The sequence below is a fragment of the Acyrthosiphon pisum genome, chromosome A1 (genome assembly GCF_005508785.2).
Source record: "Acyrthosiphon pisum isolate AL4f chromosome A1, pea_aphid_22Mar2018_4r6ur, whole genome shotgun sequence".
Taxonomy (NCBI): Eukaryota; Metazoa; Arthropoda; class Insecta; order Hemiptera; family Aphididae; genus Acyrthosiphon; species Acyrthosiphon pisum.
The window spans coordinates 128,207,963-128,228,156 of record NC_042494.1 but is presented as its reverse complement, the minus strand read 5'-3'; the positions used below and the strand labels follow the sequence as shown (position 1 = coordinate 128,228,156).

Here is a 20,194-nt window from a genome sequence, read left to right as displayed (position 1 = left end):
TCAAGGACCACAACGTCGTATGGCGATATAATTTAGGCCACGAATAATGTTAAGACGTTGAAGTTTTTTAAGCATTATAATTAATATATAATACGCATACTATGCCTATACAACCTACGATATTTCCATGTTATATTATATTAAATGTTAAATAGCCTCTCTCCTTATCGATTTCGATACTCGCTATTATTGTCATGCAATATGTACAAATGCTATAGTAATTAAACTCGTCGGCGGTGTTTACATCAATATGCTGACATATTATTATAAACACACAAACCATTATAATATTGCAGCAGGTCCCTTCGACGGCTGAGTTGACGGATCGTCACCGCAGGATTTGGGTCGATGAACGGTTAACGCGACTAACGCACGTATATAATATACTTTGCCAACTGTGTGACTAATATTGTATTGTTTTTATGTATTCGGACATCATGGGACGATAGATATGGCCTAAGGTTCGTTTCCGGACTTAAAGACTTCTAAACTTGCCACTCGCCGATTGCTTCAAATGTAAACAACAAATGTGAAATGACTGCGGCCATATAATATAATATATAGCGACAACCAAACGAAAACGTATAAACATTTCGCAACGAGCACGATCACAATATGTCCTACGATATATATAATTGATGGAGGACCTATACAGTGAAAACAAAACGCGTTATAGACACTATTATAGAGGATTGTTTTAAAATATTCTATAACGTTTTACCACATATACAGTTTATTCTATTTTATAATCAAATAAATGTATAAATCCATCTATACAGTGCAGAAAATGAACCGAACTATATTATAATCAACTGAAATATATTATGTATACCTACATATTATTATTGTTCCTTCGTTGACATAACGTCAACTGTAACAACCATTGTTGTCAACCGTAATATTATATATAATACAGAGTGCGGACGAGTTATATTGGAAATGATTCTATATAATGTTCTTGCACGGGTGTTTTCAAAATTAAATTTATAGCCCTATCCTATATAAAAATATCTATACGCATTGAAGTGACCCCAGGAATAAGCTCGACGGGTGTGTGAGAACCAGGAAGACTATACTTCGTACGTATTACAAGACGTGTTTGTTTTCCTAAGGAGGGAGCTAAGTACAAGAAGAAGAAAAAAACGATAGAGATATTATGTCCTTTGAACAGCGTGCATATAATATATAGGTACGTGTTGTTAGGCGTAATAAGGAAAGAGAAAAAAAATAGCGTTTCGAATTCAATGTGTGTATACACAATTGACCATAAGAAGGAGAAAAAAAACAAACAAACAACGGGGACACGTGAAAAGAAAAAAAAGGGCTGGTGCGGCGTGGCCGACCGCTTATATGTAAATGTCCCGAGTGCGTCGAACCAGGAAATATTCACTTTTTTTTGCCCTCAATAAACCACCCCCTCGCATCTTTTGACCGTAATTTATGACTTATCAATGGAGTGTTTACAACCCTTTTTAAAACCCTTTAAGTTTTATTGAGCATTGTGTATGCGTGCACGCGTGTAATTTTTTTTGCCGATGTACAGAGTGAAAAAAAAAGACGGACAAGACAATTTCACGGTCCCCTTCGTTTTTCAAAGTATCTTTACTATTTTTTGCCACTTATTTCTGAAATATCGAATATAATTTAGTTCATTTCCACGAGAGCAAAAAATATAAGCTTTGAAAGAAGAAAGCCATAATGCCATATATTAAGTAATATATGATATGTATGACATGTATATGGCCACAAAGCGGCAATGACAATCCATACCAAACATGCGTGTGCATAAATCAGCGGGGGAAAAAAAATTGAGAGTAAACAAAAAATATTTAAAATGTGTGACCGTATTGGGAAATTAAGTTTAGCCTAAACCCTTAAACGTAGTATATAGTTTATATATATAGTCGAATTTATTTTCATGGCACATCACAATTTAAAATATGTTCAAAACTTTTTTCTATCGAAAAACAATCAGTGTATAATCGAATAACGATAACGACGAATGAATATATATTTTGTATCAACGCCTAACTGGAAGAATGCAATTAAGTTAAGTACATAAACAATTTGATAACAAGGTATAGGTACGTATTTAGCGTGTAGTTGTGGAAGAATTTTAAAATCTGAATACTTACGCGTGTGACGAGTCGACAGTTTAAGAACAATTTTTTTATAAAAATATACTTTACAATAGAAAAAAAAATGTGGTGTTTGAATGAAATTTATAATAATAGTTTTATTTCAAACAGTCATCGTGACGTATCCCTATTACCTTTAATGTTTACGTCACTGGATGTGTTTTTTTACAAAAAAATAATACGAAGGTAGGTGTTTATTTTATTTTTCTAGCAATGAGTACATTTCATATCTGGATATCTAAAGGTGCATTTAAATTTGTATAAGTGGTATAAATAACAACATATTACATATATTATTACGTACCAATTAAGTTGGAGAAAAATCGTGGACTGCGTGGATTGTATTGGTATAGGCATAATAATATAGATTATTATATAACGATTAAATTTAATAACTTGATGACCATTCATTTTCAAGTATAATACATTTATCGTTTAAAGTTAAAGTGTGCGAATTTAATGGATTATTTATAACTCGAGTAATTCACTGTTCACTACAATTTTCACAGCTGATATTTGAATGTTCAATAAATGGTAAAATAAGTAAGCCGCCCCTTAGATAGGATTGAAAACATTTCAAGCGCGTTTTTGTGGTCACATTTCGAGGGATATAAAATAAAATAAACGGACGAAAATGTATAACATAACATAACATACAATAGATTTAAATCATTATTCATTCTATTCTAATATTATATATTTACGATAATGTTTCTGACAGTTTAATAATTATTATACATTATCTTATACGCAAATGTCTATAATATGAAATTTATTCGAATCCGTGTAATAATATTGTATATTATTCTACCAAAGTGGTATTAATATCAATTTGAGACAGAAATGAATTGTAATTTTTATTCGGTGTGACGGCGTTTTGGATTGTTCGTTACATCTTATAATAATTATAATAACACGAGAATGGCAAATCTCGTTACTTAATAGCCAATATAAAACGTAAACGATATGAGATTAAATACATATTTAAGAAACACATGAATCACAGTTCGTTTCCGACAATACTCTCAACACATAAACGGTTGGGCTCAATAAATAATTAACCGTCGTTATTGCACAATTTAATTGCGGGTTATTGTTTTTATTTGGAATTAAACGTATTAAACAATCGTTCTAGATATCCTCAGACGTAAAAGGTTATAATATTATACAATAATATATTGAAATTGCATTAACGCAGTCACTGTATAGTTTTACTATAGTAACAGTGCCTACAATCCTTTGAACTTTATAATAACTGTGACCGGCAACCGACTATTAAAAATAATTGTATACTATCAAAAAAAACTTAATAATGATGTTTTATTATACATAAATAATAATCATTAATACAATACGTAAACGCACAGTAATAAATGTACATAGGTATTGGAGATGTAATAGTACGTAATTATTATAATATACCTAGAATACGCTAAGTAGGTTTTTTTAAAAAATATTTCTAGTTTTTTTAAATTAATTGTCTATAAATTATAGTGTTAGGTATTTTGGTTTTAGATTGGGACATTTTAGACAATCGTGTTTAAATATTTTCACGGGCCAAATTATAAAACTCTCCCTCTCCCCTATGGCTCAATATATTAATGATACGATAGCGACCGCCCTTCGCGCTAAACACTATCGCACGTCTTCCCAATCTGGCCATGGTTTTATTGACATAATATTGAATATTATTGAAAATAGTTATGCACATTGCATTCGATCAATCTGAATCGTACGGGACGAACGTGCACAAATGTTCATAAAAATTCAGATATTTGACCAGCTAAAATCGGCTAAAATATTAAAAACACATTCGTCGGTTTATAAAATATTAAGGACGAACGTCGTCTGTATTCATATACTCACGACGAGCGAATAAAAAAAGGTTAATTTAAAAAGGCCGATGCAGCCACATACAAACAACCATTCTGGTTGTATAATACCTACGCGTAAGTAGGTATATATTATATAACATACGTAACCCCAGGCCATTCCCGTAGTGTTTTCATTGCGAAATGACAATTATTACATTATTATTATTTATTATAATATAAGCCGTCGTGGGGAGAGTCAATTCGGCGTGTTTACTTATCGGTGAAAGGACGACAACCCTTTATCGGGGATCGACGTCCGATACGTATCGGCAAACTATCGTCGTCGTCCCCATTTATTGTGTATTATAATATTATGTAAAAGAGGCGACAGACACATACACACACACAAACACGCGTATCGGTCACATTAAACACTGCATGTGTGTGTACATGTTATTCTTTAGGTATATATATTTTTCGTTCCCTTTCGTTTTTTTTTTCGCCTCATTCTTCTCGCGCGCACATATATATATAAATATATATCCTTTTCCGTTTGTATCGATTCCGGGTCGCATATATATATTATATTATGTATACACACGGCGGATCTCTCTACGGGTAATAAACTCGAGCGATCACGCGCGCACGGGGGTTGGGGGGGAGTTCCAATACGCAGGGGATGATGTTATTGGGTCTTGTCGGCGGCGTGTCACGAGTGTGCCGCCGCCGCGTGTGTTGTTATTTTTTCTTTTCACTCTTGCGCGGGCTGGGAAGAAAGGGTTCCGACGCCGCCGCCGCCGCCGCCGACACTATACGAGAGGGTTTCTCGTGTTTCCGAATCGCAGTCAAAATAACATGCGTAAATATACAATAATATGCGTATGTGTATGTATATAAACTAGAAAAAGGGTTGATCGTAAATTTTAAAATGTTTATTTTTTTTTTTTTTGTTCCTTTTTGTTATATACACACACGGCGTCGTTTCTATTACACCGAATTTGTCACGAATGGCCTCTACAAAACGACGTGTCCCTTTGTCGGCACATAATAATATGTGCGTCTGTACCTACACTCTTATCCCCATATTATACAATAATACCTATATATACATATAACGCACAATATGCTGCCGCCGAGTCTCTTGCCCTTGTATATTATGTATTATATGTACACTTGGGTGCACTGGCCTATCCCTTAAACAGTTTCGTTTTTTTTTCACCTAGACGTGCAGATCCTTAGAATTCCGAAATCATAAACCCGGTCGGCACGAGTATTATTGAAATCATCGAAATCGACTGACGCCGTTCTTAACGACGAAGAGGTTTAATGTAATGTTTTCTCGGGTAAAGCTGCAGCGCATATTACTATCGTGATTTCTATACGCGCATAAAAATATTATGATATGTATACAATACTTGAAAATGTTGTAATCGTAAATCGTAATAATATAGGTATTTGGATGGTAATGTAATAATAACTATTGTTTTCTTACGAGTATGATAAAGTTGGAGTACGATCTGCAGGGTTAAGGGTTTATATTTTAAACATTATAATATTATTAATAAAATTGATGTACATTGTACATATAACGAAGTTAAATGTTTATTTTTCAAATTTATTTTATAGACCATTCGATTAGTAATGAATATAATAGTTAGCTCTTCAGCGTACTCTTGCACTGCGGTATTAATGGTTTAATGAAATCAGAAATTACAATGAAACGATGCTTATAGTCGGTGTAGTATTTTATAATGAATTTTGTTATTTTAGTTTTTTAGACTGTGGTCTTGCAAAACGAATATAGATTCGAAATAGCCTTAGATAAACACTGGCATTCGGTGATTGAGCTGACCCATCCATCGTCAAAGTATAAATAAAAGCTTACAAACACTCAAGTAAGCGTATATATACAGAAGAATAAAATATGGTTTTATAAATACTGCGCATATAACGTGTCCCGATATTCAAAACATAATTATTAGTATTATACCAGCTACTGTAAAAATATAATATGATATAATACAAACATTTTTTTATTATTATTATTATTCGGCTCAATATGAAATTTAAAATCGTCACGAATCTCTACGGTATCGAATATTTATACTGTGTCCAAAATATTAGTTACAGATAATTAATTCGTTATTTTCTCGAGTGTTAATAAATTATTATTGTTCGTACTCCGTTTTACCATATTATTATATTAGCCTACAGTGATTTCTTTTATAACTAAAGGCACGCGATTTACTGTTGGTATAGCTACTGTAGTATTGATTACATGCTATAATTTTGTCATTATCACACACATGGATTACAATTATAATAAATTGTAATATGATTATTTTAATATTATGAATCTTATGATAATAATATTAGTTAATAGTTATTATTAATTAATGTGTATAGATAAATTCACTGAACATTTATCATAAAAATTCACACGAACGTATACGACTTACACGTGTCACAGAAGTATGAATTTTGTGTAACACTTGCATAAAAAGTGTATAGTATGTACAATGTGTTACGCGATGTGCGACACTGCAAAAAGACAGACATAATGTGCTGACTGCTGAGGCGAAAAAAAAATAATCAATGATTATAAGTTATAACTACCTGTCTGCATTAATTTGCAAGTTATTAAACAGATAAACAATACGTTTATTTAAGCTTTCTTTTTATCAATACGATTTAATAGCAGTCAGTGCTATCGTTTATTTATTTCTACCTATAGAGTATACCTATTTAAAAACTTTATCTCGGTGTACTAGTTGTATAACGATATTCAAATCGAAAAGTTGTTGAAAGTCATATTATGCTGTAAGCTTTACAGCGTAAAGAATTCGTTGAATGTATGTAAAGTTCATTCGTCAGCATCAAAGTTACAATAGTGAAATTTCGCATAGATAAGTCGCAGCTAGTCGTTAATAAAATATATTCCGAGAAACGAATACCCAATTAGTAAAAAATTATTTTAAAATTTAAGCCACCGGTTGATGATAAACAATAATTGAAAATTATTATGCATATAGTAAAATTGTTTTTAAATTATTATATACCATTCAAGTATAATATTATCAAACGCTTTATTACGAACTTATAATATTATTTACATTATCTCGTGTAGTTTTGAGTTTAATAACAGATCATAAACACTAAAAAAAAAAACAGCTTCCATCGTAGAATATTAAATGAAATTATAAAAAATGCATTATCTATATGCAAATCGCATAGTGATTTTAAGGATAAGGAAATACGAATTTTTATTTCGAATGATATTCACGATGGCTGTATTATATTTGTTGTGTATGAGTGTCGAGTGTATACAGATATTATCATAACTAGCTATGTATTGTTTTTTCCCTCGTATCCATATAGTATGCCGCCGGGTGAATAATAAAAAAATAAAATAAACGAACGTTTTTGATACTATAGCTGGTAGGTGTACAACATGCCGCCATCCCTTCAGGGTTTTTTTTTTAAAAAAAAAATCAATAGAATCGTTTTTATTTCGTCCGTCGTCCTGTTTTTGCCATATTATGTGTAACTATGTGTTAACCGATTTTTTTTCTCTCCGTTTTGCTCTTATTAACGCTATCGACGCGAACCACAGTACAAGCCACTCGCGTCAGTGTCAAAATTTACTTTAAACTGTCATTAAACGCCGATGTAGGTATTGAAGTGGCTGTGCTTACCTAAACACATTATACACATGAAAGTCAATCATAGTGCGAAAATGTACGTAAACTTGGTTTTGTTCACAAGACCGCATTAACCACCGAGACGACGATGATAATCGATCATCTACCTCAGCTAACTCATTAACGATCATAATACTGACTATCTATGATTAAAAATCTTTTCAACTATAGTTTTTATAAATTACTGTAGTATCTAGTTTAATATAGCAGGAACACGTAAAAATAGATCATTTCATAGTGATAGTACCTATTGTTTAAACGATATAAGTTGTTACAGTAATACGATAGTAAGTTTACATACGAATTGTGTATTTTTAAGTCGTACAGCCATGATAAAGCGAATATGGTCCATTATATAACGTATGATATACACACAATAAACATGTACCTATATCAAATAGTATAAATTATAATATACTGAACATATTATTATAATATAACATAGTGTATGGAATCGTTTTAGGAGACAAGTCTGATTCAGATAATGTTGTTTTTTTAAATTTAAAAAAATACCTATTATTGAATTTATCTAAATAAAATAATATACCATGTACGCCTACTCCGAACAAAAAACGAACTTATTTCTGATCCACGGCTGGTGAACATACGCGTATAATACTACGTGTCCCACTTAATAAGGATCATCGTCATGTATACATTATTGTTCACGTCAAATTTAAAGAAAATAATAATAAAATAACAATATCTGTTATATAACATCGTTGTTGTTATTACAGCGACGAGTGCATTTTACAAGACCATTGCTCTGGTCGATCATCGGTGGTTTATTAGGACGATCGTCGCTCAACTTGGCCCACCTGCATTACAGGTACACACACTGCAGACAACTCCATCGCCCGCCGCAGACCACCTGCAACTACACCCTTCCACCCCACTCTTACGAATCACCCACTGCAGCAATAGCTATAATACATAGGTATACTCGTGGTACACCCTATACGAATATAAATAATATATGTGATTATATCTCAACGCGTACTATCCAGCCGGGTCGCAAATTACACGAATATCCGTTACTATCACGGCAAGGAGAGGTTGTTGTTGGTCTAGACCGGTGCAGGGCCCTCGTCTTGCGCGCTTATATGCCTACATGTATACACGTAGCTACATGTACCTATACCGGGTATATGAACTAGCGTATACCTATATTCTGGACGTCGCAATATCATAAGGCTGAACACGATATAGAGACGGGTTGTTGGCGAGCTATAATCATGGGCTCTTCTGGAAAAAAGTAAATTCAAAAAGACATTGGTATAATATTACTTGCAGGAAATTCCGTGTTATTTATTTGAAAAGTCTAAAATGTATTTTTTTTAGAATAGGTAGTAAAAATATTTTATATTTTATAAAACGCTTTAACGATTAGCATTATGTAATACTATCAAACTAATTATTACTAGTATAGCTTGATGAAAACGTATATATAAAAAAAAAATGTTTTGGTAAGTTTTATGTGTAGAACGCAAGCTGTATAATGTATTAGCTATGTATGATATGAAGTATTTAAAAAGCTTTTAAACGCACTGAAGCCCACAGTTTAAAATAACGTACTCGAACCGTATAATATTAAAACGGGGTTGTTATAACGATTTTTAAAAAACTAAAATTCCGGGAATGAAAATATACTATATATAAATGTCTAATGGGAATGGAATAATTGAAGTAATATTTTGTATTTTTTTTTGCACGCTCTCTTTTTTTGAATCCCGTGCTAGCTACCACCAACGCACAGTGTAAAATATAAACACGAAATGTGCCGGGAAAAAAACTTGGGGTCGGATATTCCTCCCCATTCCCGGTATGTCCTTAAAGAAAAACTCGCGGGACAGAACGAACGAAAATAAAAAAAAAATCAATCAAAGTGTTATTTCTCCCCTTGCGTCGCGGTTTCGTCTCATTTAATACGAGATCATTGCGTGGCCGTAAAAAAAAATATAAAAAATAAAAAAATAAAGTATAGTAAATGACAACATAAGCTTATACCGTCAAATGAGCCTGAACGCATATTAGTGGGTAATATGTATTATTATTATTATATTATTTATATTATAGCCAAGCTGTAATACGGTCAGGTTGATCACTCTAATCCAAATGATAACAACAGGTCGTGGGAGACGCCCCAGCCAAAATTTGGGTTTTTTTTTTTTTTTTTATAAGCCAATTGTACCAAGTCATTACAGCTATGACGTTACTCAGTTTACGATAATAATATTCGAACATTTTCAGACGGGAAAAATGTCAATAACGTACTCTAACGTAATACAACGACACGCCGTTCTCACTTCTTCTCTCGGTTACATAATTGATATTTATACACCGAGCACGTCATTATGTACCTATCTAAGTAGATAGGTATCTATCTATTTTATTTTCTGTACATAAATATTGTAATTAATTCATTACTACACCTTATTATTGGTTTTTTTCCCCCAAATATTACAGTGATATATATATATATATATATGATAAATATATTATTTAGGTACATTATGATGTATTCACTAATATTTTGAAAATCAAGAAGTAAACAAATAATCATACATATTTTGTTACAATCTAAATAAGTTGCTATTAGGGGTATAAGGTTTATACCTTTAAATATTTCAAAATTGAACAATTGAACCGCGAAATTCATAACATTTTCAGACAAAAAAAATATCAATAACGTATACTCTAACGCGGTTCTCACTTCTTCTCAGTTACATTGATAATATATACATCGAGCACATCATTACCTATCTTATTTTCTGTACATAAATATTGTAATATTATAGTTCGTTTCTGCACGTTAATGACGATTTATTTTTTTTCAATGATCGAACATGATAATATATTTAGGTATTTTTAAAATCGGAAAGTAAATAAATAATCATAAATATTTTGTTACAATCTAAATAATTCACTATTAGGTAATGCATATAAAATATTTCAAATTTGAGCGATTGGACCGCGAAATTGGATAGTATACCTAGTAAAGGGTTTCAAATCAGTTCAGAGGGGATGACTATTTATTATAAAATTAAAAAGGGTCAGGTACTGATTACGATGTGCGTCGGTTGCATCTATATTTGATATAAGGTTTTCAATACGAGTATAATCCATTATTCTAAATATCGTAAAAGAAATATTTTATGAAATGTAAACAAAACATTTTAGAAATATTAAACACGATTTACAAAAAGTTATTTATAAAGTTATAACTTATAACTAACTTAAACAGGTTTACAATGGTTGTACTATTTTAAAATTGTTTAAAATTAATTTTGAATTTTGATTTTGTATTAATTTGTTATTATTCAACACCAGATTATTGAATGATTTACATATTCCTTTTTAATAACTGGTAACTAGAGCACAAAATATAGGACACACTCGAAAATAACTGCCTCAGGCGTGATCCTCAAATTACCTTCTGCGATTTTTCGTTTTAAAAAGTGACTCGAATATCAAAACTATCATTCACTCAAAATGCTTTCCGCATTTGACAGTCCTCAGATGAATATAATAAATTGATAGTTAGAATACTGATTCACTTCAAGCAATAATTTCATATGCGTAGAAAGATTGTTACCTAAATGTATTTTAATTAATTAAAACGTCAAACATATTTGCTATGTTATTTTGAAAACCAAACTTAAACTCGTTCCAAATTAAAATTTGTTTCCCTCTTTTGATAATAATGTTTATTTTATTTTTTTTTAGCAAGCAGACGTCTTGTTAATAACGTATGCACAAACGTAACTGATTATGTTGTGCTATAAGCTAATCTTCAACAATAATCAGTGATTGGCGATGTTATGAAAATAAAAACATGCCTACTACGAAAAATACGAAAATCAATAAAATATAGGCGATTAAGTATATTATTGAACATAATAACCGATAGTACGATACAATAAATATATATCGATATATATTGATTTTTTATTACTGGTATATGATATGGGGGCAATTATTTGAGTAAAAAATGGTCAGCTACCTACAAATAGATTTGGGAGACAGTTTGTGTGCACCGAAAATATAGTATTATTCCAAGCGTAGGACGTATAACTATTTATTATGTCCTTAAATAGTAGAAGTCAATTATAATTATGAAATAAATTTAATGTTCTGATTAAATTTTTATCGTATATTTCAGTTAGGAGTTTTTAAGCTAATTAGCAATACTTTATTCTATATCGACGGTGACCAATATTTTATGTTTTTATAACTTACTAATCAGTTTCCACAAAAATACATGTAGGTATAAATACGAGTAAGGTCAACAGCCAACAGGACAAAAAATAATAATTAGTTACCTATGATCGAAACAGGTTATATTTATTTTAACTGCATTCATAAAAACGCATAAATGCGACTTCAAATTAAATTAAACATTTAAACATGGAATTAAATTACTAGTATGTGTACCTAACTAATTATTATCTAGTTAATCATAGCAATATTCTCAACTATTGGTATGTATTTACATTTTAAATCTATTAACGTATTTTATAACATACCAGGTACATAATAATTATAATACATGCATAATTTAATACATACAGGTGAATAAATGAACAATACTGAAAATTAAAAAAAATTCTGTATACGAGTACCTGCACAATATTATGTATTAACGCGGATTCTTAACTGAATAGTTTTTCAGACCAAGGTTTAATAATGATATTCAAATTCAACCGATTTGGATGGTCCAAATGTTTGATTAATAACTGAACACTTTAATATAATTTCAGAACACTAAGGTATTTGTAAATTCTAAGATTTCGATAAAATTATTGAAACCATAATTTTCGATTATTTGTCCAAAATGTTATAACATGTTATACTCTAGGCCAATACAATGTTTATAAGTTATAATACTTTCGTTCCCAACCGTTATACTATAAATAGGTATATCTAATATATGCACAAAAATTACTTACCGATGGGCACATTTTGCAAGTATATTTTCGGCCACCACCATTTTGATGAGTGACCACGTGATGTGCGTCCGTGATTTTAGCGGCATTTATCGGGTGTGGTACGATCAACATGGGCGTCGCCGAGTTACCAGTGGGTGAGATGCTGCTAGCCGTACTTGCCGTACTATGCGACCTCGGCGTACCACCACCGTGCTGCTGGTACATACCAGAACCATCTTCCATACCACCTGTAAATCGCATTTGTATAACCATCGAGAATTTCAAAGGTATTTTTTTACCCAAACTATTTTAACAATATGATATGATAATATGCTTATAATAATAATATAGATATAATATTATAATATTATACTAGTTTTCAAGGCCGTTGTGAGTACTAATAGCATTCGTGGCAGTAAACTAAATTTGCACTCTAAATTGTTTTATCTCCCTTTGTGTTGCAAATTCAACAAATGAAGAATTTCGGAATTAAAATTTTCAAGAATAATTCTAGACCATTTATGTCACTATCATACTTGACCAGCTATTGCCAAATCATTGACCAAATTTTTTGGGCCACATGATGGCATAACTTTCAAAGAGTTCTCAGTTAAAAGAACAAACGTTTTACGTGATTTCTGACATTCTTTCAAATGTCCAATGTAAATTGACAAAATTGAGTTATCGGTTAGGTTACGACGTTAAGTTAAAGATTTACTATTTTTATCCATGAATATGATAGTTATAAGTGTGCCTCTCTAAATTGTATACTCATTCAAGTAGGTAGGTACTATTACATATATTTTTATATTCTTTAAAATAATATTTTTTTTTTATCAATCCCGAGGATGCACCTTTGGTAATATTATTCCCCTGGTGGGAGCGGTCTTGACAGTGCCTAGCTATGGCTTTTCCCGGAAAAAAATTAACAAATATAAAATACGGCGCTATATAGATGTATTTTATCGGTTTTAAGTTCACGGACAAATCAGCTTTGGTGTACTTCACTTGACTTTATTTGATTAAGATGAGCAATCGGCGTGGTATATTTTTGAACACCGTTCAAACTACTATTTAAACATTTCTAATTAAAAACTATTTTTGACATTTTCATCAAAATTGGTTGAGAATTTGTTGAGTATACATGCTACAAACACGAGTACATTAATTTATAGATTATATTAAATAGTCTCTTTTATTTCTCTAACAAATGGTAACTTTATATTGACTATAAACAAAATATTCGATTATCGTGAGTCTCTCTATGGCAACGAAGCCGAGAACACTCTCAGAGTCTCAATGAACATATGTGCAAAGTTTGGTGCTAATTATTGGTTCAATAGTTTGCAAGTTTATAAGTGCCATAAAATGAATTAACACATATATATATATATATGTTAATGTGTAGATCGATAAAATAATATTTAAAAATAGCCGAGCTTACGTGGTAAGATTATCAAAATTAAAAATTATTTATTTAGGTACTTTATAGGTGGACCATGAGGATCAAACGGGTTATAAACGCACTAATCAAATTTTTTTTTTATAATAATAAATGATTAATTCAATGCGAAAACCGGTTTTCGATCGAATTTTACGATTTATTTATTTTGACTTAGTGAAACACCGAAAGGAAACCTTAGGTTGTTTGTTACTCTATAGTATTGTCGGTATTTAAAGACTCCAAATAGTTGAATACATTCGTATATACAAATCTAGACCTACTCAAGTATTTTGAACAATAGAAATATATTATGGTATATATTAGGTATGGAATAATAAATATTACATATTATATCAGTTGCATGAGTTTGTTCAATTTATTGAATAATTTATAGTAAACGAATTGTTTGGTGAAAAAAAAAAACAACATAAGTTATGTAAAGAATTTTTATTTTTGCAACCAAAATTAACATTTTTCTTTATATTTTCGATAAATTATATCAGACTTTGTATGTAGGTATCAATGTATCATCCCTATGGGTCAACATGCTTGGAGAATTCGGAGTTTCAAAGGGTTTTGGCGGTGTCATTATTCTTTGAATACAACTATAATAATGCGTTGGTATCGATTTAAAACCCGTTCTGAATTTGTCGTGACCATAAAACAATATTAAATTTGGAAGGTGTATTATAATGTTTTCGTTACACAATACCACATAATATGGTGTTCTTAAAGCAAAATCCACCTGATTAATGCAGAAAATTAAACAGATGTATTACATTTTTAAGCGCTGTATGTATCTTATAAAACAACATCGTAATTTTTTGGTTGATGGTAATTTAAAAATGTTTCGCAATCGCTACTATTTTTAAGTTATTGAATTGGAGATACATACATAATATGCAATGTATTTAATTAAAATTAGCAAAATAATAATATATACTTAATATTATTGGTATACATATATGAAATAAACGTTCAAATTAAGTGTTTTGAAACTGGTTTCGTTAAGCTAAATAAATATTAGCGTACAAAGGTCTCATGAAACACGTTTTTTTCCCCATGTAAATCCGATCGAGTTTTGTTATAATATAGTATGAATATATACTATATATTTATATATAGGTGTATATAAGTATATAAATATATTCGCGTATCTTATAAGCGTTTGTAAACATAATATTCACCATCAGATGGAGGGGTACGTAAACTTTCACACCTCTATATTGTCCTTTCGTGAAAAAATAAACAGATACATCCATATGCGTTTCTAAATACATATTGCGTGTCAAGATTTCCATATTATTTATATTTCGGCATTTTCAACCAAATTCCCTAGTCTCTAAAATCAGCTAATCTAATAGTTTAATTTAATTTTTAAATTTTTTTTATCTCATCTTACGGAAATCTTAACATCATCTGTGTTTATTGTAAAACGTTTGTTTACAAGTTGTATAATTAATCCTAAATTATTATAAATAATAAATAATAAAAGTTACATTTTCTTATTTTAAGCACTAGAATAAAACAGATGGCATTGAAAATCATAATAATATTGTATTTTATCGAAGAACGTGCATTACGAATTTCCGATGGTGTGCAAGTGTTGAATGGCAAACGTCGGGGATTGTCAAGCTGCACTCCTTACCTATGAACTAACATTTTCGAATTGCATTCGGGTACAAACAACATTTTTGATTGAATTGCATTCGGATTGAAAACGGGCAATGTTCGAGTTTTACTCTATCCGATTATTCCATAGAACTCATAAAAATTTATTTTAGTTTGCAATATTGTATGTGTGTGTCAATCGATTTAGTATGTACCGATTACAACATATTAATTACAACGATGCACTTTATTTATAAATACCTACGTAATAACGTTATTAAATATTTTTATATCAATATTATTTTTAAATTATAACTCTGTAATATATACCAATTTAAATTTTAGCTATTTATTGATTTTGAAAAAAATTTCAGCTACCTATATCTAACTATGATATATTAAAAACAATAACCATTAGATACTAAAAATATACTAATTATTCTCCCGACCTTCGGCTGATATTCGCTTGTAATTAGGTTATATAATATCATATCTTATGAAGTTTGAGGAATGATCGAAATTGTATAATTCGAATATATTTACCCTTTTCTGTTCCAGGTGCAATTCGACAAAAATAAGTGCAACTCAACCTTGCCCGTAAAGACGACGAAACTCGCGGGTAACGCACTCTAACATCCATACCTTTCAGGTGCAATTTATTGTTTTAAAAAGATATCTACATATTTAGGTAGCGTAAGTATTTAACCACACGCCACACCACCTGACAGGTCAGAAATGCGGAAAACGATACTGTCTGTCTCCGAGTTCTTTTTTTCCAACCCTGATCTCGGGTGGATGCACGCGTTCGCTCCATATTATATATATGGAGCATAATATATGTGCGCACGTCGTGAATATCGGTAGAGTATATTTTAATATGCATTATAACTGTAACGAAGACAGCAGTCGGCCCGAAGACTTGACGGACAACGTTCCGGGTGCCTACTCATCTGATGAGGAGCGGGTGAACGGTCACTGCAGGGGAGGGTGTAATGAGCCGTGTAGCTATGTCAGACGACTCGTAAAGGTATTCAAGGTGAGCATCGGTACAGTATATATGTAAGTGTGTACGCATGTATGTATTCATGTATATGTGTATTGTGTATATATACGTATACAAGTACATAAACTATAGACAGCCTCGCCTTGTCAACTCGGACACGTACTCCGCGACCATCGTTATGACTGTCAACTACGATTACGACCCTGCGTGTCGTGTCCATGGCAACAAATATCGATATCTTTGGAGAGGGGAAAAAAAACGTTAATTATTATGCGTATTGGAATTGCTGCATATTCTATGGCCACGAGCTATCTGCAGTACTTACGATGGGAATAAACAAATCATTCCGTTCGATAATGGTTCTGGTTGACGGTCAGTTTGCCATATTTGCTAAATAAGGGTATACCCATGTCACTAGATTTTGATAAAAGCATTACTTTACGCCGAATGCTATACAATATCATTGTATATTTACTAACGAGTACTACTGCAGCACTACTATACTTATTATACCAGGTCGGCGTAAATGCATATATTATAGTATATAAATATATATGTATATCATTATAATATATTGTACAAATATATCCTGTCCAATTGCCGATTCGTGAAATTATGGACGATATATTAAATATAAAATCTGCGAAATCAACTATTTTCCAATGAATACTGAATAATATTTAAATTTGGCTAACCTTTTGAAAGCTGTTGAATGTGATCGTTGTTGTTCATTTTCGCCTAAAACATAACGAAAAACATATTAGATTGTATTTTGTACAAACGCATATATTGAAAGGTTGCTTTTTCAATTTTGTCATTATATAGTTTACATGCATAAAGCACTTGTGTGAGTTTTGGACGTACGTAGTTTTGGAAACCGCGTAATTAATAGGCTCACATCTATACCTCTAAAAGACGATAAACATATTAACTGCAGGGAAAAATAATGCGTAGATGCTTTATAATTATAACTATATGCCTATGTAAGTTATAATTAAGTTAATATTGGTCCTAAAAACGTACACCCTTTCGGTGTTATATGATCGAGCTACTTGTGTAACGTATGTACCTATATTAAATATATGATATAATGTCCAAATAATCGTCGTTACTGCCTCTGTCTATACAATAATTCGATACTCTACTCCGGTGCCCAAAAGAAATCGAGTCAGCATGATTTAGGGCTTATAGAGTATAGAAACCAGTTTAATCCGGCCGCCTAAAACTGGATATAGGTACCATAATATATGTATAATGTGTATCCATATTATACATATTAATATACGAACCATACAGTGATTTCAGTGGCCATCTAAAGTAAATACCTACGTGTAGAAATCATAGTGACGTGTAGTAGTAGCAGCAGTAATAGTAGTACCTAGTATTAGTAGTATAGTAGTATTTAGTAGTAGTAATAGTTTGAGTGGTATAGTAGTGCTAGTATTAATGGTAATAGTGGTATAGGAATACAGTAATTAGTAGTCATAGTAGTATATTAAGTTTATATAATATGTGTATAATGTATATTGGCAAACGCGTTTGCGTATTTTTTTTTAAATACATTTTTGTTATTTTTTTTTTAGAATTTTACCTCATAGCCTTGTTTCATGGCTGTCTGTCTAGTCCAACTATAGTCCACTTCTTTGCCATGTCCACCGCATTGCTGTAAACACACAAACAAAACCGACCAATCAGAATAAGACAAAACAATCAGCGTTAATCCGGACCTGCCGGAGTGCACAGCTCTTATGAGCCGAAAATGCATAATAATTAACACACATATAAACGAGTAATATATTATTATTATTATAATACATTTATATTACCTATACTATTGATATATAATTATGATCAATAAACGTTTATACTAAATATCAATGTGCCATCGATGTAAGTCACGTACGATTGCATTTCAAGTTTTAACACACACTGCGATATAGGTCATTAGGTAAGTATTTAAATATTATACATACTATGATCGCCCGCAATTATTACGAATTTATTGTACAACGATTATTGATAAATTAGTTTTTATTAATTTATTTTTTTCTTTTTTCATAGTGATAAATGTTTAATGTTAAATGTATTCGATGGGTGAGACTATGACGAGGGGAACTTCTATATACCTATATAATGCATATGCGTTGGACCCTTTCTGTATAATTAATAAGTCCAACGAGTAACGGACCATACATATGCCTATATCCACTGGATAACATAATACTAATTAATATGTATACGTTTTAAGACTCGATAAATATAATTCGAAGAATACGTTAAAAACGTATTGTTTTTAGATCTGTTTCGTCAGCTGTTTATGATATAATATGGTCTTATCGCATTTTTACTGTAAAGAAACAGTTTGCTTCAAAGTCACCTAATTATAAAACAACCGTTTATACTCGCGGCTCAGCTACCTATATAAGTACATATTATGGCTGTCCTATATACAACAATGACATTGTTTTTTAGCTTTATACGTTTTCACGATGACATAATAATATAGGTATATACCGAAGACGTTTTATTGATAAATAATTGGTGCATAATACGTATATATAGATACATATGATATTATTATTGCAGGTCGATATTTATACGTTTTTCGTTTACATCTGTACCTACCGTATCTCGGAAAAAATTGGGGTATCATTGAATATTTTTTTAAACGACTTGTATAAAACATAGAATACGATGATGATAATAATACGTCCGATTAACTTTAAAAAAAAAAAAACCACCGTTATTATTATTTTATTTCGCAATCTTCAATGCATCTGGATGTAAACATGTTTTATTATGTTTTCCTTTTCGGCGTTTTTATTGTTTGGCAAAACTTTACAGACGCTGCGATGCACCACCCCTCCGACCCCGCCCTGCAGGCCACCGACGCGGCGGCGGACGACTGTCTCGGGTGCCCGAATTCTCTGTCGATTTATTATCCGGTCCTCGTCCGAAACCACTATTATTATACAACCAGTAGGTACATTATAATGTACAACTCGACATAACGGTCATCTGCCCAGACGGTTTGAGAAACAATCGAATATATTATTATATTCGAATAAACCGCCTCGCGAACCTTTGCCGCACCGGTGAAACGTCGAGAATATAATCAATGACATCTATTATAGGCACTGCACGCATAGTGGGTACAGTAATTTTTACTCGTACTATAGTCATTGCGTTTTTCGGTGATTTTAAAACTAAATAAAGCTCATTATTGTGTATACACCGTCGCCGGCTATATTATTGCGTCGCAGATTATAACCTATATATGTGACCGAATTGGTGAATTTATAGTTGGGTATAATTATTGTGTTTTTTCGGTATTCGCCTCGCGTTCACGTTAACAAATCGTAATTTCAGACAAAATCGTATGTATTACGTCGTCGAAGAACATAGAACGCTATCGATATAATTGCATTACCTATATATTATGTACGTGTACATTTGTGGCCATCGCGTGCTCTGCAATTACCACCGCAGAGAGTATATAGACGCTTTGGTATAATATTTTGTGCATTGTACACGTCAAATAAAACTGATCTTGTC

The 20,194-nt window shown here is 31.6% G+C and overlaps 1 protein-coding gene across 7 annotated transcripts in view; it reads right to left on the bottom strand.

Annotated features, from left to right (window-relative positions):
* The window catches only part of LOC100165100 (zinc finger protein rotund), a 158,318-nt gene that overhangs the window by 50,456 nt on the left and 87,668 nt on the right, over positions 1–20,194 (bottom strand). For all 7 annotated transcript variants that reach the window (XM_016808350.2, XM_029488289.1, XM_016808352.2 and 4 more), the window contains exons 3-5: positions 18,231–18,302; positions 17,335–17,377; positions 12,603–12,829 (exon numbers count right to left, since the gene is read on the bottom strand). In XM_016808350.2, coding sequence (XP_016663839.1) covers positions 12,603–12,829; positions 17,335–17,377; positions 18,231–18,302 — 342 coding nt within the window. The remainder of the gene's footprint in view (positions 1–12,602; positions 12,830–17,334; positions 17,378–18,230; positions 18,303–20,194) is intronic.